The 25,527-nt window shown below is 43.1% G+C and overlaps 1 protein-coding gene across 1 annotated transcript in view; it reads right to left on the reverse strand.

The window, feature by feature from the left end:
- Positions 1-25,527, reverse strand: part of LOC141914101 (CUGBP Elav-like family member 4) — a 259,996-nt gene that overhangs the window by 46,169 nt on the left and 188,300 nt on the right. Inside the window, exons 4-5 of the mRNA XM_074805375.1 lie at positions 16,973-17,101; positions 15,902-15,981 (exon numbers count right to left, since the gene is read on the reverse strand). Of these exons, the coding sequence (XP_074661476.1) occupies positions 15,902-15,981; positions 16,973-17,101 (209 nt within the window). The remainder of the gene's footprint in view (positions 1-15,901; positions 15,982-16,972; positions 17,102-25,527) is intronic.

Genomic DNA, 25,527 nt, shown 5'->3' on the forward strand with positions numbered 1-25,527 from the left:
TCTATTTTCCAATTTCCAGGAATGTTACAATTCATTCATTTTTCATTGAATCACGTACAGATAAGAAACACGTCAGCCAATAGCGTTATCAAAATTTACAGGTTTATTTTGTTCAAATTCAGTAAGTTTCCGAAAATAACAAGTCCTAGATTTTTTTCTAGATTCCCCGGGTCGCAGCCGAAATGTACAGTCGATAGTTCACTCGATTGAAACGGCAGCCGAACGACGACGACGAACCATATGGGAACGACAGCGAAAGATCGCATTAATGCTCGGATTAAACGGCGATAAATCGTCGGCGCGAAGTGTTCAGGCGTTCATCGACAGGTCGAGAGCGCCCCGCTCGCTCTAGCCGCCGTCGTAGACAGTTTTTAAAAGCCGTATTGCGACGACAGCGACGACGGACGACGTTCGCGGAATCATGATTTAACGGTAATTATCGCTATCGTCGAGATGCGTAATTGAAATGCCAACCAGTATAAGGAAAGAGTCATCTGCGCGTACTGGCGGTGTTTTTCAGATGTTGGCGAGGCGCGACGACGGCTGCTTATGTTCGCCAAGACGTAGTCGCACACCTGTAGATATATATAACCGGGATCGCAATTTTTCCCGAATGCGTTCGAAACCAAATTAGAGATTATGGTTTCAACATCGAGGTTATCAGTTCAAAAAGCCGAAAAGATTCAGTGTAAACGGCAAGGGAATAGCGATTGGGCTGATACAAAGGTTATCGGTGATCCCCCTCTCCTCACAGCTGTAGCGGGAGAGCAGCGAGTAGAACAGACGCAATAGCTTCTCGATGAACCCGCTCTCCTCGGAGTAGAACAGTCACAATCAAAACGAATCCACAAGTAGCGACCATGAGTAACTAATTATAAACCATTCGACAGGAAATCTGAATACAAATCGTCGGTTATATGACCGAGCATACGGCGGATAAAGTCACCTCTCGTTAACGAGAATACGTGACTCAGAATCGCGGCTAGCAGTGTAAGCCGGCGCTCTAGTCATCACCGCCGTCGTTTTGCCCGGCGCGATATGTGGATAGATGATGACAGGTTAGCCGTAAAGTGCCAGCGATGAGAGAGAGGGAGAGAGAGAGAGAGGTGAGACTGTTCAAATAATAATATGCGCGCACCGGGTTATATCGATGAAACCAGATATACCCGTAGCGCAGACGCTGTTGATACAGGTCGGATATGCGTCACCCCTTAAAATGCGTCACATCCTCTGGACGACCAGCAGTATAATCAGAGCCGCACGTGGCCGTTGAGTATGAGTTTGGCCGACTTATGCGTCAAGGTGGGCAGAGATTGAAAACTGTCCGGTAATTGACCCCTGTACCGCGGTATTTAAACACTGGTTTACATTAAACAACCTTTCAGTAACTGACCCCTGTACCGCGGTATTTAAACACTGGTTTACATTAAACAGCCTTTCAGTAACTGACCCCTGTACCGCGGTATTTAAGCACTGGTTTACATTAAATAACCTTTCAGCAACTGACCCGTGTACCGTGGTATCTAACCATTGGGCAGGATGGAACAACCCGTCTCTAGTGTGGACGTCATAATCTAAAATCACTTTCAAACAGACACTTCAAAACATTCAAAAACAAGCTTTATATTCTACGTACGTTCGTAACTGGTGCGGGTGCTGTGGCGGGCGACGGTGCCGGAGTCGATGTAACTACTGATACGGCTGCTGCTGCAGCTGGTGTTGCTGGTACTGATGTTTGCGTACTGCTGCTAGTCGACGTGTTACCGGTGCTCATAATTCAAACATAATCCAACGTGCGCTGCGAAAAGTGCGTGACCGTGTGTCCGACTGTAGTCTGTACGAGCTCAGTTCGAGTTTCAAGGTCTCAGTTTTTATACAAATTTAATTCGCTGTCATATATCTTTTTTCGCGCTAGAAAATCCTAGATCTCTTCCTCGATCGAGTTCGAATCCCGATTTATTTTTACTAATACTTTTTTGTCCGTTACGCGTTTTACGGTAACCGCAGCAGTGAGTTAGTTTTAAATATACGAAAAATTGAACAGTTTCGTCGTATAGAAAAAAAAACAAATTAGGACGGCTCGATTTTTTTTTTACTTCAGGTTTACGAAAACGACAAACGAGGATTTTCCTTTTTTTTTAGAAAAACGCGTGCGCAGCAGTTTCGAAATAACGGTTTTCTTTCAAATTATCGTTACTAAAAATGCCCGTTGAAATTCGAAATTCGAGGACAACGAAATAGCGATCGCCAGCGAATTCGACTTCTGATGAACAGATCAATACTCAACGTCGATAAAACTATTATTGATAATAGTAATAATAATAATAATAATAATGATAATAATATTTTCAACGAATATAAACTTACGTATATATGATAAATGTTATTATTACAATATTACGATAATCGGTCTAGTACGAACCTACGTCCGGGCTGCACTCGCGTTTATCGAAATCCGTTTGAAAATCGCGGCCCCGTAATGATTTAGAGATCGCCCGAAAAATCCTACGCGCTTTTTCTTCTGAATAAACGTGTTGTCTCCGATTCCGATCGCTTCTAAAGTCGGCGAAAAACGTATCAAGCTCCCGATGCGGCGTTTCGCGATTTAAATCTGGACGCTGCTGCTGCTGCTAATTTCTAGTTGTAACTATACTCTCTCTCAGCCGGTTGATGATGCTGTGGCGCGTGGTCGTTCGTACGATCGCTCGATGGCTAATGCGACGAGGCGGCTACGGCGCGCTAGTCTCTACCTCGCCGCCGAGCCGCAGCAGCAGCAGCAGCGGCGGCGGCGGCCGACAGCGCCGCGTGGCGCGCGCACGCACTAAACTACAATAAGCGGATATTAAACCCTGCTTTCATCGCGACGCGTATATTGTATCGTTTCTCGTGCGCGGAACACAATGAAACTTTTAGATTCTATTGTTCAGATCGAATTTAAATGCGTATTTATCATCCTCGTCGTCGTCCTCAGTGTATATAGGGTCTGGTCTAAGCGCCGGTGACGAACAAAAGGTCTAAATGCGTATAAGGTTCGATTTTCTGACGATTCTCGCGCTGATTCGATTATCCCGTCCCGTTGTGTGTCGTTACGATAAAAGTTTAGTCATCGAAAAAAAAATGTTTACGTAGCGTGCGTATTTAGCGCACGGTAATACGGGGACTGCGCGGCAGAGAAGGATTCCACCTGCGGCAATCGAGGATCCGACCAGGGTCGCTAGTGGTTGCCCGTCGACTTCGACCGACGCAACTCTTAGGGACATGCCACTTGGTAAAATTAGAGTCATAATTTGAGTCAAATTAAACCCACACTGCAAGCTCTGTACTGAAAGGACCCACGCCACTGTGGAACTGAATCCACAGTAGAATTAAACCCGCAAAAGGGTGGAACTCGTTCCAGATGTGGATTGGACCCACATAACCTGTGGTACTGGCTACCGATTCGATTTAAACACATAAACCCCGCACATAACTGTGGAACTGGATTCAAGTGATTCAAATTAAACCCAACACATGGAAATGAACCCAGAGACAAATAAAACCCACAAGAAGTGGTAACTGGGTCCAGAGTAGATGAACTAAACCGTTACAACTGCGCAACCAGATTTCCCGATGCAAATCATATATGTAACATGGATTCGATGTACTTTGGCTGGTCAGACACTCGGAGCCTGCGTAGGAACGCATTCTAACATGAATAAATTCATGACGGCTACATCGTGTGCGAAAGGCTCTTAGCGGGTCAAAAGTTGAAATTGTCACCGGCGCGCGAAGCCGTCGATACGCGCGACTCGACCGTGCAGATGACAAACGATACACTAGAAAATCTCCCGTCGACGATGTCGAGTGCCGCGGACAACGCGCCGACCGTATCGTCTCGGGGCATCGCAAGCTCTTCACCGACGGCTCTCGACGCGACGTTTCTAGCATCGAGTTCGAGAAGTGGACGGTGCGCGTTGTCCGCGTGTCGAGTGGCACCGGCCACCGAAAAGCGCCGGTCAGTCGAGTGCCGTTAATTACCGATATCGTGCGTGCGTGCGTGTGCGTGCTGCACTGTTTATACACGCTACACTCTAGATATTCTAAATATTTTCATATTCAAAATGCTCCCGATCCTATCAACAGGAAAACTGGACGAAAGCTCACCAGAACTATAACATGACCCAAATTGTGGCGTTTATAATGAGTGCATTGAAGAATGGCGCATAGTTTTCCTTAGATAAATAACCTAAAGGGCCAAGTCATCTTCTTACATTCTACGTTTTTCTTATATTTAAAGTTTAGATAAAATTATCAAAGTTTCCGACGTCAATCGGTGTACCTGATCCGATAGATGACTCATTTAAGCCAGTGTTGCGTAATAATGACTTATGATTTAGGACCACCTCAGTTTTAAAGCTTATTCAACGACTCAAAACTTGTCATATATTTCGACTTCGATTTCTATAAGACGACTACGACATCGTCACAACACTGTGCAACTGAGTTCTTATCTTAGATAGCAATGTCCGCTTCCTCGAAACAAAACTGGCGCAATTCAGGTAGACCTGATAGATACCTATTATGAGTTCTGAGCTTGGAGTATAATATAGCCCAGACCTTCCTTTTCACTAGGGAGAGATGACCGATTCATATGTCAAATCAAAATCCTATAGTAACAATCTCGGAGTGAAATCGTAAAATTCCGTGCGCAGCTGGGCAGGATTAATGGTTACATAAACTGCGTTACTAACAGTTATTGTCAGGCGGGTCAACCCTCTCCGCTATAATCCGAACGAACGCCTAGATTTTTCAAAGCGTCGAAACCGTCACCCCGACGGCTGCCTGGGCGTGTTAGCGCCCGCCAGGCCATCTGGCCGCCGAACTGAACCGTGCAATTATCGCCGTATTGTCCGTTCGGTCGTCCATTGAAACATCCGACAAAACACCGTAATTCGAAACCCGAATTACGATCTACGCCTAGATAGCAGTTGCGAATGATGCTAATTAAACAAATTAACCCTTTGATGCCGAATGCCTATCGATACGGTTATTTATGGTTCAGTTCGTCCGTCCTTGCTTATAGAAATTAGAGCATTTTGTTATCTTTGTCACGAATTACGCTTTATGTTGCAATTACTATGAAAATATCAAATCTAACTTCGTTTCTGTAAAGTATACCCATAACCCGAGCTTTCAGAAATTCGGCAGGCTGCTAGACATGTAATACGCCCAAGCATTTTAAAGAAACTAAGAGTTTTTGTAAGACAAGTACAAACCCAATTCGGATGTTACTTGTTGTTGCTCATATTCACTACATTCTGCCATCAAAAATACATCAAAATGTACTGAATATGCTTTTGCTTACTACAACTTTACATCACTCAGCGTAGTCAATATTGTGACGTTTTATAGCTGAAAGCCTGAATTCATATTTTCGTATTTCAAAAGACAACTATAACTTATATCTGCTAATTTAGTCTGCTTAATGATTTATTAATCCTTGCTCGGGCAGATGTCCCTCTAACGGACTAAACAATGACCAGTTTGTCACCAGCCAGTCGGTTACATGTATATCTGCATGTTCTTTTATCGCGACCAGTTGTGTATATATTATATACACATATCATTATATACTGTACGATTCGTAGCCTACGCGTTATTAGCAAATTGAATCGAAATATTCTCGAAAAATCGATAGAAAGTTTCGATAAAATTGCCCCGGGGGTCGCGCACGAGAGAGGGAGAGAGACGACGCGACCAAAAATTCGGCCGCGGGACAAGCGAGGGCGGTGAACTTTGTTTGTTCGTTTCACGGGGTTTGATTATTAATTTCTAGCTATGTATACGGGCGGCGGGCTTCTTCGCGCGAGTCGCAGCGAGAATCTCGTAATTATCCGCCAGCCACGTTCAGAACATATTATGTCATATAAGAACGCGCGATAATGATCTATTTTTGTTTTTTTTCTTGTTTGTTCTTATGTATTTGCCTTTCCCGAAAACGATGCCCAGAATTTAGGTTTGATATGACTTTAGGATATTAATATCCAGTTCCACAGTTGTGTACGTTTAATTTGACGTCGGATACAATTCCACATTGTTTTATTTGGCTTATAAATCCAGTTCAACAGTCGTATGGGTCTGATTTCAATTTGAATCCAGTTCCAGAGCAAAATGTGTTTTTTTAATGAAATGAAATGCTACCAAGTTAGCAAAGTAAAAAAGGCCGATAGTTTAGAATTATATGCCCTTTGAGTTTGCAATAACTCTTATTACTAAGTTCAAAAGTCGAATCGTCGAAATAAATCACTAAACCTTTTTGGAAACGATTTCGTTCTTAGCGTGACATTTCATATCATCTTTACGACACGGTAAAAGTGCTGCATTAATGTGTTAGCGAGTTATTAACGGTCGAATCGGTACGGACCACGTTCGCGTCCATTAAGATTCGATCGTAAAAATGTTTAAAGCTATAATAATTTTACCGTATACAAAATATGCATAATAAACATGTCATAAACATATGTAACCACGTAAGCACAACGCGGCGGTGGTCGCGCGTACGTATGCGGCCGGGGGGCGGTCCTGGGAAGCATGGCGTGGTCGCATCGTTACGGTCAGTAACGCGCCGACCGAAGCGAGCGATTTTCGCTTTGCGCGTATTGCACAGATGCGACTCTCGCAGGATGGGCGATGATGGGTCCATTATACTACGGGTCCGAGCGTATCGGCGATAGCTCGCGCTGAGATTGGATTGCGATTATACAAGTGGGATTACCGTCGACCGAAGCGGCGGCATCTGCCGCGATGCAGCCCGAAATGTATACGCACAAAGCCATTTCGGAAGGTTATCATCGTGATTAGTATGCGAGACCATTATAATGAATGCATGACTAATTTCGATTCGGGATTTGTACACGATTTAGTATATAACGGCGCGTCCGGCACCGCACAGGCGCTCGTGTACGAATTAAATAGCGATTTTCGACAATTTATGCTAATTTTCGCTATCGTTTCTATTCGCAGTGGAACGCCGGTTTAATGGCGTAGATTGTATATATGACTAGTAGAAAATGTCTCAGGCGGTTTGGGTATCTATACTAAACAAAATGAAAACGCGAATCATCGCGATTCAAACCGTGAATGCGTCGGTCCATTGAGAGAAGGGTGGAAGAATGCTTTCAACAGGATTCAAAAACATAAAACCAGCATCGCGAACATGAAACCCGAGACCGTTCAAAAACATGGAAGATACCCGACACCACGGTGAAAGACTGACCGACTCCTACCACCGGGATTCAAACTCGGGAACACCGTATCGATGTAAGTGAAGGACTGACTGACTACTACCACCAGGATTCAAAATCAGGAACCTTGGATTGACAAGACACCATTACGCTAAAACCTGACTGACTGACTGACTGACTGACTGACTGACTGACTGACTGACTGGCTGGCTAGCTGGCTGGTTGGCTGGCTGGTGGCTGACTGACTGACAGACTAAATAATGATTGCTACCAGCAGGATTCAAATACTTGAACGTTGGATTGCCTGGCTGATCGACTGCCCGAAGGACCGGCTGACTGGCTGACAGCTACAACCAGATCCACTCCCAAGTCAAAGATTAATGAGAGACCCTATACACAAATGACCGACGGCCATCGCGCCCGTTTAACGAAATCTATCACCGCAATTTCCGTACGCACCAACGCTTCATGTAATAACGCTACCAATTCGCCGGTATCGTCGAATTTACGCGGCCAAATCGCCCGAAATTGCCCGATAATCGCTTCGACAGCTTGTCGGTTATTAGAGAGAGAGAGAGAGAGAGAGAGAGCCGACCACAGATTCGTTTCGATCGTCGATGCAAGCTAGACTGTGGTGACAACCGGGCTGAGAGAGATCAGTTTCAGATCAGCGCGGCGAACGCGTTTAATTAGGGCGTTAATCCGCGCCATGCGAGCCCGATAATCATCGTATCGCGCGAGCCCTGGCAGGCGAGCTGATAATTACGACGACAACGACGACGACGACGATGGATGATGAATGGATAGCGGAGATCAACACCGGTGTTGATAGTGACGGATGCTGGAATCGATACCACGGCAACAGCGCAGCAACTGACCCCTGTACCGCGGTACTTGAATACTGGTCTACATTAAACAACCTTTCAGTAACTGACCCCGATACCGCGGTATTTAAACACAGGTTTACATTAAACAACCTTTCAGTAACTGACCCCTGTACCGCGGTATTTTAACACTGCTACAACCTTTCAGTAAGTGACGCTCACGGCCGGAATATATGAAAGCTGGAATATGAAACTCATGAATATCTCAACTTCGGACCAGTTCGGAAAGAAGCGTTACTTAAAAATCGATCCGGCGAGCGGGCGCGCACCCGGAGCACAAGAGCCGTTCGGAGGCACGCGGAGGCGGGGTTCTCTATCTATGCCTCCCTGACTGCGCGAGATAATACAATAAAATATCAGATTACGCGACGCTCGTCGAATAATCGCATTAATATACTCAGTCGGCGTTCCGGCTACTTATCGACGAGAAACTAATCAACGAGAAAATTACAGCCCAACAACTCTCCCTCCCTCCCTCTCTCTCTCTCTCACTCTATCCCGCTTTCTTTCGCTGTAATATTTCAGCCATCGAGTTCCGACCGTATGCGCGTACACTGAGCTCGACTATTATACCTGGCGCGAAGACCGCGGCGGGTATTATGTCATTTTATAATGATGTAGCACACCCATGTATGGAGTGCTCGTTATCTGTTACTGATCAAGTGGATATTTTTCTAATTACGCTTCGTAATGATTAGCTCTGTGTGTGTTTCGATTTAATTACATTTAGCTGTATTATAATACGAACGTAATAAATAATTTGCTCGCTGAATACTTTGTATCCGCGCGCGGCTGTTTTAATTCGGCTCTGAATCCAGTTCAACAGTGTAATTCGGGTTTAATTTGACCGAAACATCCAGCTCCCCAACTGTCATTTTTTCAATTCGAATTTGGATCCAGTTCCAGTTAATTTGATATGGATTTAGACCCACCGTTGTGTGGGTATAATTTGACGCAGGATCCAGTTCCAAGATTGAGTGGACTTAATTCGATTCTACACCCAGTTCCACAGTTGTGTGGGTTTATTTTAACATAGACCCGCTTCCAAAGTTGTGTAGGTTTAATTGGATTTTAGATCCAGCTCCACAGTGTTGTGCGGGTTTAATTCGACTATAACCCCAGTTTTCCATGTATTGTATATAGGCTACTACGCTCTGCGATTCATTGAAATAATTTCTGAAGTAAAATTTTTCCCCCAAATCTTTATCGTCAGCAATTCACGCGATGGACCGTACACGTCCCAAAACCAGCAACGAGATGGCGATCGTTTCCACGCACGAATCGAACATTTTCGAAAATTTATCTTCCGGCGCTTATAAAGCCCGGTTGACGAGGAGACTTGCCGAGTAAGATAGGGCGTGGGGCTTAAAGGGTTAATCCGCTCGGTCTCCTGACGCCGACAGATAGATAGATAATTAGCGCGCTCATTTCATCATCCGATTGATTATCGATTTCGTTGGTGCTTTCTTTTTTTTACATCGGCGAAAGAATTGCGCGCGTTTGCGATATCGATGTTTATTATAGACCTGCGCTGTGGACGCGCGTGCACGGTGGCTTTCGTGGAAGGATATGTATTGACAGGTTTTCCGTAGAAAAATAGATGGATGTTCATATCGCCGAATTTACCATGACTCGCTTAAAAATGAAAGCCATTTTGTTGAAATGTTGATCTTGATAGTGCTGATCTTGAAATAGAGATGATATCCCTCTTAATTATTTGCTTGGTTAGTTTATACTTTTTTATATACTCATTTGGTGTCCCTTGAAGCTTTTCATTTCGAAAGGGTCACTTACCGAAACAGTTTTTTTTAAACCACGTTAGATGGGTCAGTCATTAAATCAACTGGTGGTTTTTTATAGCAACCAGTGTTAAAATATCTCGGTAAACAGGGGTCAGTTGGAATTGTAGCTGATTATGACAGTGTCGCAAAACGTATTTCAACACGTAGAAAAGAATAAAATCATGAACCAAACTCTTCTCACCGAAGTTCGCGTCATTTAACGACGACGGCGGCAACGGCGTCGCCCCCTTCACCGTGAGAAAATAACAATAAACCCGGCATTGTATATCCTCATTCGCGCGCTTTTTTTCGCGAGTAGAAACCTTTGAACGCGCTGTGTCGGGGATGAGACGAAGACGCTTCGTACAGAAGATGAAACGGGCGAATCGATCCGACTGAGCACGAAAAAAAAACGACAACAAACAAACGAACGCAAATATTTAATACGCGTGATCGGCGCGAAGTGACGCGGGTTTTTTAATCGGTTTTTTTTTGTGCGCCCAATTTTCGGTATCGATATCAAAAGGCGTTTGTTTCGTTCGACTATCTAGGCGGTGGCGGGCGTTGCGGTTTTGTTGACGCCTTCAGCGTGTAGGTTTATCCGATACCGAACGATTATATCGTAGCGATGTTTTCGCTTACTTACCCCCTTTATACAACAACCTCTAAACCGACGAGGACTCGATATTCGACTGCGGTAATCGAGGATTCCGCTCGCGGCAAGCGAGGATCCGCCGTGCGCGCTAGTGGCGCGCGTTCCGACGACGAAACCCGGATTTCTTTTCAGACATGATTAGAACCGATCCATAATTCATCGAAGATTATGAACCCCCTTTGATTTAAAATTTGCATTAATAGAATCTTGTAATCTTTTGAACTTTGTTTAAAGTGGGTTTTAAACTTATTATACAATCTGAAATTCAACTTATTTGGGCAATGTTGATAGTTATTTTAAAGTCTCCATCCATATCAAACCATGGAAATGGCCGAGTGTAAATAAATTCCAAATCCATAATTTTCCAAAAACCCCTTAAGACCCCCCTTCAAGCCTCGTACGTTCGTTCGTCCTTGGCTTTTACCTCAAACCCCTAAACACTCTAATCTCGTACCTACGAGCGCTTAATCACTAACGCGGCCATCATGAATATTATTGCGCCAGAGCAAAACGTTACCACGGCAACACCGGCGCATCAGTACTCCACGAGGCTCGCTGAACGCAGCGATATCGACGCTGCATAAATAACCCGTTTCCGACGTCGCACGGAAACGCCCGAACGTCGAATAAAACGCGGGTAATTACGACGGGCCGCCGACACTAGCTGATCATGATCATTATATAGTAATTAAAATATTCCATCGTAGTTATTAAAATATTCCATCATCCGATTTGAAATACACCAATCGTATTCGAAACGGTCCGATTTGAAATGCACCAATTGCAGACATTGACTTTGACATATGAAAATAATCGTCTATAACGGGTTGTGTCTCTCTGAAAAAGTTTCTGGAAAATCTAGAATTTCTTAATCGATCGAAATGTACAAATACCTTAAACCCGATACCGCAACATTTTTTTCGTTTTCGAAAAAGTTCCCAATTCCCTATTCGTAATAATCGAATCTGACGACATCGTTCAATTCGACGACCTATTTTACGATTACCTATTTTGGCGTATTCTATTTTTAAGTTCGGAGGATCGTTTTTCTGCGTCGTCGTTGCATTTTTATTTTCGTTGGTGCAAATTGATCGTTTTGAGTATCGCGTGCATGGAACACTTTAATATAGAATCTACATATACCGGATACAAAAAGCACCACGCCCTAATAGATATATACATACACGTATAATGGTCGCCAATCTCTCTATCCTCTCTACACTGTCATTATCTATTTGAAACATACTCCCTTTATTTCTATCTTATCGTTACTAAACCATTTTACAGTTGGCTAGCCGCCATATTGATATAGGCTACGTCAGGTGATTGTTTCTTTCTTTTAAAAACTAATTGCGACGCGTCGAATTTTATGATATTTCATGGGTCCATTAAGGATGGTCTTGTCGAAATTGATTATTGCAATGAACCTACGTCGAGACTAATTTGCATGAATTTATCTTAATTCTCACTTATTTATCTAGCTGATTTCAAACTTAAATTCATTATGTAACTCCATAGGTTTATTGAATTTACTTAACATTTTTGTCAAATACTATAACACTATAGTAATCCTGTAGTAATAGCATGTAGTCGACACGGAGTATACGTCTCAGGGAAGCATTTCCGAATATTTTTATTCTTAGCGCGCAGGGATTTTATATCATCTTACACAACACGGACTCATAGTGTTTCATCAACGGCCAGCCTAGCCAACGCGAACTACCTGTCTCCCTGAACTGCATTCTCGTTCACAAAAGAAAAAAAAAATTAAGAAGGAAGGTTCGCAGAGGGAAATGCGTAAGGGCATAACCGGTGACTGCATTGAACTGATGTAAATCTCGGTGTAGAGTTAACGAATAGAACCCACAGTTACAAAACAGTTTATTGCCTCACAGTTTCGCGGTTCAAACTAAACCTCATCAGATAAGAAGATTTTTTAAAGAAGTAACTGTGGGTTTGATTCGTTGACATAACTGTGTGGGTTTTATTCGTGGACACAACCGGTTTTCGAAGCCAGCGGTTTGCACGGATATGGCGGCGTAGAGGCGACAGAGCAAGGAACAAAAAAACGCGAATTCGACCGCGCTATACCAATGGCCACGAAATACCGTTAACAGAGACGGGAGAGGGAGAGATGTAAGATACGGAGACTCGGCAACGATTAGCGATCGATTCCGTAACGCGATCCAAAACTTATTAAGACGCCGCGGCGGCGATTCAAAGCCGGCGGCCGTATTTTTGTTGACAGCCAGGCAATATACGGGAAGAGCGCCGTCATCGGAGAGACGGGCGGTAGAACCGGCGGGCGCGATGTATCGATCAACGCAACTGTCAACACCAGTGAAAGCGATCGGTAATTGCGAGCGTGTTGAATAACCCCCCGAACGCGGCGAGGTGTACAGCTCGGCTCGTTGATTAGGCGCTATATAAGTATCGCCGGCCCCGGACATATCAGACGTCAACGACACCCGTCGCCCATTTGAAATTCTAATTTTTCGTTCGAAATCGTCCTCGTCGAATAAGGGGTACATCGAAGCTATAAGTACCTGCCTGATTTCTGCCTAATGGCATCGGGCTGAAATAACTACGGGCTTCTGACACTGTTCTCAAGAAATTGATGAATTATATTGATCGAAAGACTTTACTGATATTGCCTATTGAATCATTTAAATGTACATTAAAACTTTGTAACTTCTCCCGGTGTCCATCGACTTGAATTACATTGTTATTACCTATATTGTTAATGTAATTCAATTCGTAAATAAAGAATTTAAAGAATATAGAAATTCTTTCCTGCCTCGGAGCAGGTGTTAAAAGAGTGTTTACACCAATTTGGCACCGGCAATACTGAAACAGCCAAAATCGGTTCGGACTGGTCTCGGGGAAGTTGTTGAATAACAAAAATATTCGCTTGTTTCACAAAAACTACACGATGTACTCCTCGTCGAAAAGGGTTTGCAGTTTGGGACCACCGATAATATTCTGTTTACCTTTTCACTCAAGTGAGGGGTCAGACAGAATGAAGGAAAAACAGCTGTTAGAGAGATTGATATTGATATCAGCATTTCAGAATTACCCACAGTGTTGATGACTTTAATGATTTATTTCGCGACAGTTTCGGAGTTTTGTTAAACTTCATCATCAAGGAAACATAAAACAGAAAGAAACGAAAAACAGTTTGTTTGATGACGAAGTTAAGACAAAACTTCGACAAACTGTCACAAAATAAATTGTCAAATCGTAAACTCTCCATAAAACAGATCCATTGTTATACGGTCACGCCGATGTCTTTGAAGAAATTGAAAACATTTTTTTTTGTCGAGAGAAATCCCACAATAACTAAGCCAAAATTGAAAAATTCTGTATCAGAATGATTCTATTTGAGGAGCGACGTTTCGGCTAACAACTATTAGCCATCATCAGGCGTACTGAATCTTTTTTTTTTGTTTTTGGTCTGCAATCGACGCTATACGTTTTCGCGCAATCGGATGAAAGTGGTCGACCGATTTGCACAGAAAAAAACACCGTCGCGCGTCGAGAATAGATACGACGAAAAAACAAAAAACCGCCCGATCATCATCACCAGACTGACTGTCGCTCAAACCGGTAATTATATCTAGAAATACTATCGCCTCAAACTATCGACACGCCCTGTTCCTGGTCGCTAAAACAAAAGGCTGACGACAAAAGCGATTACAGTTCATTTGTCAGTTGAGTTTGACAGTAGATTCGTCGTTTTAGATTCTTTGATAGTATGAGTCTGAACCGAGTAAACAGTTATGTGGAATTAATTCGAATCTGAAGGATCCAATTCCACAGGGGCGTGGGTTCAATTTGTCTCTGGATCCAGTTCCACAGTGTTGTATCGATTTGAATTTAAGTCTGAACCCAGTTACACAGTAGTGTGGGTTTGATTTTCCACATTGTTGAATGGGCTTTATCGGTACTAGGATCCAGTTTTACAGTTGCTAAACTCTGAACGTACTTTCAAGGTTGCGTGGTTTCGACTAGACTGCATCCCAGTTCCACTGTTGAATGGGCTTCATTAGTCTCTGGAAAAAGTTCCACACTTGCTCGAATCCGAACCAAGTTTCACAGTTGCGTGGGTCTGATCTGGCTGAACCCAGTTCCGAACAGCGTGTGCGAGTTAAAATCGAGTCCAAAAATCAACAGAACATCCTTACAGAAAAAAAACCACGCAACAACACACGTTCGATTCGGTATTATCGGTAAGATCATATTAAGACTCAAACTCTTTTTTTTCGGGTAAGTATATATAGTTAAGCAGATCTCCCCAAAAGCGGGGAACAGATATAGAACGAAGATTATTCCTCCAGCCTCTCACGTGCATCGTTCAGCATCATTACGTGCCGTGATGCCAAAACGTACCTAGCTCGATCATAACAGCACGAGGCAATAGTGTATTATTAATACGGCGTCGTTATTATATTTCTTTGTTCGGGCGAACAAAAAAAAGAAAAGCGACGTCGAAACAGAACACAGAAACGATCGGCAAAAATCGACGTCGTCGTCGTGACTCATAGCGAGCGTTGCGGGCTTTAAAGCAACGCGTCGCTCCATCGAACCCCGGCCGATCGATATAATATCCTATCGATATTACCGTTGCCGTGATTGATGATTACACCTCGGTGTAATCCAGTAGCCACCGGCGACATCTACCGGTAAAAGCGAGAACCTCGCCGTCGCCGTCGTCGTCGGCGGCGATGGGACTAGTAGCTCCCTCTGCGAATAGTTCGCCGAACTAACCTAGTCAGCCGCCCGAAGCGTCGAATACATCGCCATCTACGAGTAGACTAGGGAACTATTTCACGTAACAAGTTGGCTGGAAGTTTAACTTTCGAATTGCTACAGGCTTTCGCGAAAAGAGGGGGGAACTTTTTAAGACATAATTATACCTTTCCGTAAAGAAAATACATACTTCCTCCAGTTGGCGATTTAAGTTTTTCGTAGAAATGAAGCAGATATTGTTTCTCCGATAGGGAAAACGACTTATGGAGATTAGATGAATAACGTTTTACAAAAAATACGACACATCGTTTGGACGAGCTACGTGGTACTAACGAGGGGACCTATTTTCGAAGTGATGGGGGTAGATTCGACCGAAAAAAGGGGTCTGTTTTTACTTTTCAAACTCAATTCGAACGCTACGCCTAAAAAATAACGGAACCTATCCTAAGCGTTATTTTCGATAGTTTTACTCGACTCGGGCGCTAGCAAAACATCAGATCGCATTGCGTGCAGTAGAATACGACTGAATCGACCACGGAGCTCGCGTACTGGTTTAAATAAACTGAAGATATATAGTTTAACGAAGACGATAAAGATGGCGACACTTACTGGCATAGTCTGGCTCCCGTGGAGCGCGTTGATGGCTGCTTGTGCCTCGTTGTGGGAGCTAAATTTCACAAATGCACAACCTAAAAAAATATTTAAACGAATAAAATCATTATGTCAATGATACAAAATGCCAACGTCAATGTTTACAGGACTGGTAATACACCATTAACTATCCCCGATTACTCTCCCCGAGCTAAGCTAGTTAAGCTATAAGGATTAGAAAACTGATATATTTAGAAAGGAGTATATTCCATTACAAAAGATAATTCTTCATTTATGTTTGAAATATCTCGGGTGGTTCCTCAGTCTTAAATGATACCTCGAATAAATTATAGAATGAAATATATAAGATACATATTTGAATGTGATACGAAACGAATCACTGCACACATTTTGAATGAATTAACGAATTTCATTTGATCAGGAAGAAAGCACCAAAAATATATCCGATAGTTTTTGGATGAAAATGAATTTTTCAGCCCATTAACTAGTGTCGAATTATACAATCTTCGGCGGTTCATTACGGATATTGTGATTGAGCGATTCGTCGTTATTGTCTTGATGACCTGCTATATAGTTTAAGTAGATTTAGAACGTGTAACCACAAACTTCCAATTGAAACTGGTGCTATAGGGGACAAATTCAATATATATTATGTTGTCCAACCCTTGATAATTTAAGGACCAAGTACATTGACAGAAAATTTTCAATTTATCCAAACCAGTATAAATTCCCTTCCCTTATGCAGACAAAAACATCCGAACACTTAATAATTTATGTATCTTCATAAGTAAAATTGCTAAAATAGAATGTTCTATTTTTCACTCATATTGTCTAATTTGTAGACCTTGAGTTTGTCAAATAAAATTTTCTACTTTTTTGTAGAATGTTCTATTTTTCACTCATATTGTCTAATTTGTAGACCTTGAGTTTGTCAGATAAACTGTAAACTGTAAACTGTTAGTTTTTATAGACGTTTTCAATCGGTCAGATTTCTTTTCTTTAATTTTCTAATTACGACTTAACTGCTGGAACTGGGAATTTCTATCTCTCGTGCGGGACGACACTGACCTTTTGAATTGCCGTTCTGGTCTCGTAGTATCGTGCACTCTTCTATGGAGCCGTACGGGTCGAATAGGCGTCTGACGTCTTCTTCCGCCTGTTGCTTGTTGAGCATGCCCACGAACAGTTTACGGTCCTCTGCGGCGACACCGGCAAAAACAAAAGACAGAAAAAAACGAAAATTAAACGGCCGTCGTTTATGGCGTATCGCCGGTTACTCTCTTTTTTTTCGACTTGAGGACTTTCGATAATCATCGAGTATATGTCGAAATTCAAAATCAAACACTGAGAGATGGATTTGTTATCGTGGACTTTTTGCATTCGACTGTGGATTTGTTTCCAGAGCGAGTTTAATTCGACAATATTGAAACCAGTACCACTGTTTTGAGGGTCTAATTTTTCTCGGGGCCATTTCCAGAACCGAAGTTGTGTGGGTTTAATTTGTATCCGAACCCCGTTCCACAGTTGTGTGGGTTTAATTTGACTTCGGACACAGTTCCACAGTTGTGCATGGGTTTTAATTTGTCTTTGGATCCAGTATCACAGCTAGATCATTTTCAATTTGTGTGCTTTTAATCTATTTCTGGATCAAGTTCCAAAGTTATATGGATTATGATCAGTCTTTGAACCCACATTTCTACGAGTGTATGAATACAATTTGACATTTACATTTCATCAATAACCTATTAGAAGTGATATATATGTATGACTTGAAAGCTTTATATTTGACTTTCAACGATAAATGCATTTCGAAATGCAAAAGGACAATATTCATGCAAATCGATGAGCGCGGTGAATTAGCCCGTGCTGACACCTGCTAAGAGAATAGCGAACTAAATCATCGATATCGCCACGCGTTTCAAACGAACCGCCCGATCACCGGCAGCCTCCGTAAACGCGGACGACGTCGCCATCTAGCGACGGACGGTCGAGTTTATTAAAAGCGAGATACGCGCATTAGCGGTAGTAAACGAATATTATCCGCGAAACGGATGCCCGCAAGGCGGGCTTTGATCAGCAGTAACTAAAAACGCGAGCCCTCGCTCGAATCGATTTACAACCGGCAGAATCCACTATTTCACAAAGACTGCGCGCGCTCGAAGTTAACGTTCTTAACCGCGGGCGAAATTGCGCAATTTGTCCATAGATGTATATATTATTTTCATTGTTCGTAATACCATATACCTGGTAAGTATATAAGTAAGTATATAAAGAAGGCGTATGTTTAGCGAATGCTATGAAATCTTTGAAGGTTTCATCAACAATAATGGAAAGGTAACCGCGTTTAAGCGTAATACAACTTATATTAAAGTCGGAAAGTTCGAGGTCTTGAAGTTTTTTTTACCGACACCATTTACGGTTAAGTATCTAAACGGCATAAAACGTATTGTCTTATCCACGTAATGAAGTCGGAAGGGACACGAATGAATATGCGTGTCTAGGAATAAATGTTATTACCGTTGATGAAACGAGTTTCCTGACAGAATAGCAGAAACGCTTCGCTGTGCGGTTCGCGCCCGGTTGTGCGTTTAAAAGCCGGCGCATGAAAATGTCAATTCGTCCCCGGAGGCGGGAACTTGATCTGAAGAGAAATTAAGCCCACACAACTGTGGAACTGGGTCCAGAGTTGAATTCGACCCGCACACGTGGAACTAAATCCAGAGTCAAATCTAACCCACGCATTATTGTGGAACTGGAGAGTCGAATTCAATCCACGAAACCGTGGAACTGCCGATCCCAGCAGAGTCGAATTAAACTCGAATCAGTGATTCCCTGTGAAGACGAATTTCATTCGGCTCGACTCGAATTCATGAACTCATTCCCGCAAATCTTCTCTTGATCATCAAAAGCGATCTCTGCGACGCATCTAGAATTGAAATCTTTCGATACCGCCAAGTTCGTTCTTGTAGTTCTCTGAATTTAAATCCAGTCACGCGCGCGCGCGCCGCTCCGCCGTTGCGAGAGCGGTACTATAACTGAAAGGCTTGCGCACGATGGCGCTGTGATAAATTATAGAAGCCTTCTATCTGTGTGTGATACACGACGAGCGGTGGATGAGATGTAAATCGTGATTGGATCTGGGAACACGACCGGGCCGCTGCATCGCTCAGATTCGCATATCAAAGCCCTTCGATATCCAGAGAAGAAACGATATCGCGTTCGCGGGATCTTCTTTGCGTGCTCGAGGCAGTAGTACTTCGTTAAAGTCTTTTCTTAACTATAATCTACGGGTTTGGTGCCACGCTATTTTAACTATTACTAATAAAATATCGAACACCGCTAAAGACATTGCTTATTTGAGTTGAAAATTTGTTTTAACCGTTATTCTTCTAGGAATAAATAGAGACTGCTTTGATCGATCTGATTCAAAATACTTTCATTGACCTTCATCGCGAGGCAACGAAAGTCTGGTATAACCGGCCGCCGCCATTGCAAATGTATCTTTCCAACCCTTAAGACCGACGAGAAAGGACAGTCCAGCGATTAGAACGGTCGCAATAGGTTCTCGGTGAACCCCTATCCTCACAGCTGTAGTGGGAGAGCGGCGAGTAGAACAGATACAAAAGGTTCTAGAAGAACCCCTCTCCTCACAGCTGTAGCGGAAATACAGTCTCGTAGCCGAAATCTAAAGCCCATATAAAATCCTTTATCGAATATTTCTACCGGATGTATACGCCCGCTCGGCGCACGCGCGCCTCGTCACTCGTATATGAATCGAAACGATCCATAAATTGAATAACTTTTTTTCTATGTAATTTCGCGTTCAAGCGATGCATCGCTAACGAGGTTTCTTTAGGGGCAGGTATCGATTGGACACGTGTCAAGCACAAAGTCGCGCGCGCGCGCGCGCCCGGATGAAACTAAATGGATATATTCTATTAGTCACGAGGTGAATCGACGGAGTTCCCACAGGCATCGAGAAACCTGAACTATAGGCGTCGAATTTGCAAACTTATGATACAAAGAATGATTACGCGCTGTTCTAGGGCTACAAAACGTCGACAACTAGCTCTGCTGAAGTTTTGAGACCACACCATGACGATCGGGCGTATTGGGAAAAATAAAACTCCCTGGTATTGACCGACACTACCACCTGGTGGGTTAACTGATAAATGCAAAAGATTGCTGAAGTGACGTCTAAAGAGTTTGCGAACGATCAACGCTTTCCTATTTTTCTCAATAACGGAATGACCTCAAAAATATTGACTTATCTAGATTGTGCATTGACAAATTATGTAAAAGCAAATCGCGACCTTTAGCGAGACATATCAATTAGAAAATACTCTTAATGTCTTGCATAAAAAAAAAAACTAAGATTTCGTTTCGCTGCCAGGGTTTCTTTGCCACCTGTACGGATATGAAAGCAAAGTTCACGGTCATTCGGCGATCGAAGCGCCACCTATCCAGACGGGCGTGCCGCGGCACCGTCGCCGTCGTTGTCTTCGGGCTCGCGATCGATGAAGCCGCGTAGCCGCCGCGCTCAAATCGATCGCGTCGTCGACTGTATCGCGTTTCAGCCTCGTCGTCGACGTTCTAATAAATAATAAAATCCGATTCGTTTTTGTTAAAATTTAATCCGCTTGTCTGCAGCCGCTCGGCACGGCGCGCGCTAATGCGAGTGCGACGGCGCCGACGAGGGGCCGGTGTATACGGCAAAATCGTGATTGATTTTCTAGAATTGATTTGAATCGATCAGGACCGCGCCGCCTCGTCCGCGTTATTTGCGAGTCGTCTTAACGCTTGAAATGGATGACATATTTCAATATTATGCGTATACGCGGTGATGATGGAGCCTTTTTACAAATTACGGGATGCTGGGAGATTTTTATCGGTTCCATAAGGCCGACGTCGTGATGTCATAACATCCCTGCGAAGGAGGAACGCGGTCGAGTCTCGCGATGCCATCGGGTTCGAATCCCCGCGAGGGAAGAACGTGACCGAGTCTCGCGATGTCATCCTGACTTTTTTCGCAGAGATCCGAACTCTTAGTCCCCGCGTGAAAGTGACGAGTTAGAAATCGGCCATCAAATACAAGCAAAGGACGATAGGTCTGATCCAGCCTCTAGGGCCCGGGGCCCAGTTTCACAAAAAAGTTAAACTCAAATTGTTGTTATCGCTATTAGTTACTTCACATTTTCAATGAGGACAACAATTCAAACTTAACCGTTTTAGGGTTAAACTTTTTCGTGAAACTGGGCCCAGGGCTTCATTAGTTCGTTGGTCCCGTAGCCAGGCGCGGGATTATTTTATGATTGTTATTATTCATGTAGTAATTCTTATCATTAATGTTATCATTACTATTATAACTATTAATATTATTATCATTATTATTATTATTACTATTATTGTTATTAACATTATTATTACTACTACTTTTATTATTATTCTTATGATTATTATTATCATTATTAATATTATTAATATTATTATTATTACTATATCTCTTTTGTAAAAAATTGCACCAATAATGCACTATGCACAGGGCTTCAGTGCCTTAATTTTTAAGTACAGCCTTTCGGCGCGCACCGTATGTGCGGTTTACGAAAAATCAATATCTATCTATCTATGCCGTCCGAGTTCGAATCCCCCCTTCCCCACACCGAGCGAGAATCGTCGCCGCGTTACGACCATATTGTCGGCGTCGCCTCATCGATACCAATCGCGATTAATCGGCTCTCGCGGTCGTCGGCGATACGCGGTCGATTAATAAATACGTAATTCTATCATCCGCGTATAGAGTTAAATAGCGTTAAGCCCCGTCGACGAGAACAGGTTGTCTAGGTATTATATAGCATCATCATCATCATCATCAGCAGCGGCAGTAGCAGCATCGGTAGCGGCGACGACGACCCGGGTATCAATCGATTGCGCGGATTTATTTATATACGCCGTAATAATTAAACCGTATAATATCGTGTATACAACGATTGGCTGTGTATATACGTGATTTCGATGTTGTACTATCGATGATAGCAGTTACACCGGCTTGGAGTAATTGCGCGCCTCATTACTTACAGAAATTACAGGCAATAAATAACCAGGTGGTTTATACGTATACGTTTTCTATAATTGGGATACTCCATCGTACCGTATTTACAAGTGGAATATTGTACAAGTTGGCCGCCTTTACTTGACTTTATTTTTATCTGAGTTTTCCCCTGACTTGATCTGGTAAGAATCAATCAATTAACACAACCAAATACGTAAGACGTAGACTGTTTGATTTTACGCGCTATCTAGCCTCACTTCTCCCCGACGTTTGGCTTTTTGTCACAAAATTCCCCCGACCATCGATCGAGTGTCAACGCACGGAAAACGACTCGAGTAAAGTTTTTCCCAAATCTCGACGTAAAGAGACGATCTAGGATTCCCTGGCTAAGTAACGGTCACTTAACGATGATAACATAGATAATCTAAACTATGCTTAATTCTACAACCGAATTTTTGGAATTTTGAAGATGATGCTGCATTTAGAAAGGTTCGAAAGATGGCATGAAATGGGCTGAATTATAGTTGGCTAATATAACAGCGTTGAAGGTCTCAAGTGTCTTGAATTTCCCGACTACAAATGGCCCCGAAGATGGTGTATTTAACGGCTATAAATTGTCTGAATTTTCGTGAATTCGACTGAAAAGACCATCATTTTCCTGACTACGTAAGATCGCGAAGGCGATGCATATTAATGTATCTAAAAAGCCTGAAATCTACTGTATTTATAGGTTAGAAGATCGCAAATTTCTCGAGTCGCCTGGCTACGCAGTTATTAGCTCGAAGTTGCCCGTATTCTAGTAGTTTAAGAGATGCATGGCTTTCGAATTAGATGGCTTTTGAGAAGAAGGTCAACATCGCGTTCGATGTCGTTTCTAGGCGCTTTAATGCCGGTTATATATATATATTCTGTGCGGGGCTAGGAAATTTAAATGACGTTTCTGTCAATTACCCTCGGAACGTCGGGAATTGAAACTACAGCGGCGCGTTACATCAGGTGCGCGCCGGCGTCGACGTGTCGATGCCATTTTAATTAGGCGTTCGCTCCCCAGGGGGCGATACCCCGTACACGAGTGAGAGAGCGCGTTCGTCTGATATCGAGGGAAATTAAAAACGACACGGGTGTATTTTCTACTTCAAACGACCGTCGACTTAAGATCGAAAATGAAAACGAAAATCCATATTTACGATGAAAAGGAGACATATATGAAAAGGGTATTGACGCTATTTTCAAAACTGACACTTATGAAAAATGGCTCGTAGAATTGAGCAGAAAGCCAATTGCTAGCGTAGGATTGAGTCAATACTCTCTTAGTTTTTCATCATATTGTCCTTTTTCCTTAAACGGTCGAGATTTTCAAAGCGACATTCATATTCGATGATTCAAAACCTAGATTACGGGCGTGTACATCGGGTTCGGGGAAGGGGGTCGGGGACATCTCGCGGACGGCGTTATTCGGAAATTGCGCTAGGCGAAAAATTGCGCGAACCTTTCAAAACGCCGACGATCAATACAGATCAAGGAGCTAAAGCTTCTCTTGATAATCATTTTTTCTCTATCTATAAGGGCTGTTTCTATTTCTACGAGCTTCACTAATCGTCGCTTCAAAGAGGTCCGTCATCTAATATTGATACATCGTTAGTGTCTACGGCGCAGGTGCGTCATACCTACAATATCATATATGATATTCATTAATTTCGTATAAATTACGTATACGAAAAAATGATATCATTTCTCATTTCGTAACTATATCCTAAGGGAAATATGGTACAGCTGGATTATGAAAAATCTGGTGGGTTTTTTTCAAAAAAGTAGAAACTAACCAGGCCAGTGCCATCTGGTAGGCAGCCATGCTGGATTATGTCGAAACATCGAGTCAAGATCATTTCAAACAGCGTTTAACGCTCTCAAAAATATTCGAGCTCATATCCGCGAGGCCGCAGGTGAAGCTCGTCGATTGGCCCCGATTCGGAATTATCAGAATCGACAACAAAGCGAAATTCGATATTTCATCGTAGCCATCGTGTTCAATCCACAAGCTCGAGTATTATATCTTGGATGAGCGCTGGGCCCCATTGTTACAGCTCCACTTACCGAGGCCTATTTACCGTATATAGTTCGTATAGGCGCGCGTGCCTGAATCGACCGCGCGTGCTAATCCGCGAGCTAATCGGGGTCGAGTAGGTTTAAAAAAAAGGAGCTCGCGGAAATCCGTCCATATGGCCGCTTTGAAACGAACTCGAGATTCCACGTGGCCCGTGCCGCCCACCCGTCCAACACACCGCGATCGAGTTTTTGTGTCCACGCGCTATTTGACCTACAACTCGATTTTTGTAAGGGTCTCTGGCGCCCGTGGCGTGGCGTGTGCTATGCCTTCTGTCAGCGCGCACGATGATGACGCTGTTCTGCCCACACAGTTGCGTTCCAGGTATTACCCCTCCTGGTGTATATAACCTTCAAAACCAACTATTCTTGCAGTCAAAAAGAATAGAAATCGACTGTAATTTATTTATCACGAATTAGAATCCGCGTATAGAATAAACTACCAGCTCAAGGAAACGTTTTCGGACTTAATATTTTTTCGTCGCTATCGTGGGATTTTCTGCGTATATTAACAGATACTATAGTAGCGAAGGCTGTTACTACAAATAAAATGAAGTTAACCTTCAAATTATGAAGCTATTCATCTTCACGCGTTTACACCGAATCGAAATTCGATTATAGACAACAAAAGACTAGAAAATACGCGTAATCAGTATAGTTTCGCTGATACACTAGTCGCAGATGGCTATATTAGCATAGTACTTAGTGTCTATGCGCGCGCGCGCTATCCGCTCTGTTCGAGGACGCCATCTGGGCCGTCGTTTAAGATTTGTATTGTATACGGTTTTGTAAGGCCGTAACAAAAAATGAGAAATCCGGGCGCGATTGATTGATCGATTAATCGTTTAGCATAATTATACGAGCAGATAATGAAAACGATATAGAATATAGAGATTGCTCGTCGGATCGTGTGCGTCGTATTAGTGACGGTATCTCTAGTGTAGACACACGACCGGTACCAGCTGCTGCTGCTGCCGACGCGATCAGTGCAAGATTGATAAGCGCGTCGCCCGGGCGTTCAGTTATTTGCATAGAGATGGACCCACAAGGCGTCGGAGGGTTCGAATCCTGCTGCTTTGACAATCGCGGGTGAACTATATTCCACCCAGCATCGACTATGAGGGAATTCCACAGAACCGCTCAAAGCGGTAATAATATGCACTAAAATTGCATGTGTACTGAAATTTTCAATTTTTTTTGGAAACCCCAAACTCCGCTACAAGCGCTTTCGACCAGGACGCCGGCGACGACTACAAAGTTCCCTTTTCGTATGAAATGAGCCCCCGTTTCTTCCAGCCCCTCTGTTGACGTAGCTATACGTAATTCGTTTGCAGTTTTGAACCGTTTTCGTGATAGACGGTTTTTTAAAAAGGTGCCACCTCTATATAAATCTATATATAGTAATCAAATTCGATGATGTCATAGCCGGATTTGAAGAAGCTGGCGCATCCTTTTCTAGAAGGCTCCGCCG

The sequence above is a fragment of the Tubulanus polymorphus genome, chromosome 12 (genome assembly GCF_964204645.1).
Source record: "Tubulanus polymorphus chromosome 12, tnTubPoly1.2, whole genome shotgun sequence".
NCBI classification, from domain to species: domain Eukaryota; kingdom Metazoa; phylum Nemertea; class Palaeonemertea; order Tubulaniformes; family Tubulanidae; genus Tubulanus; species Tubulanus polymorphus.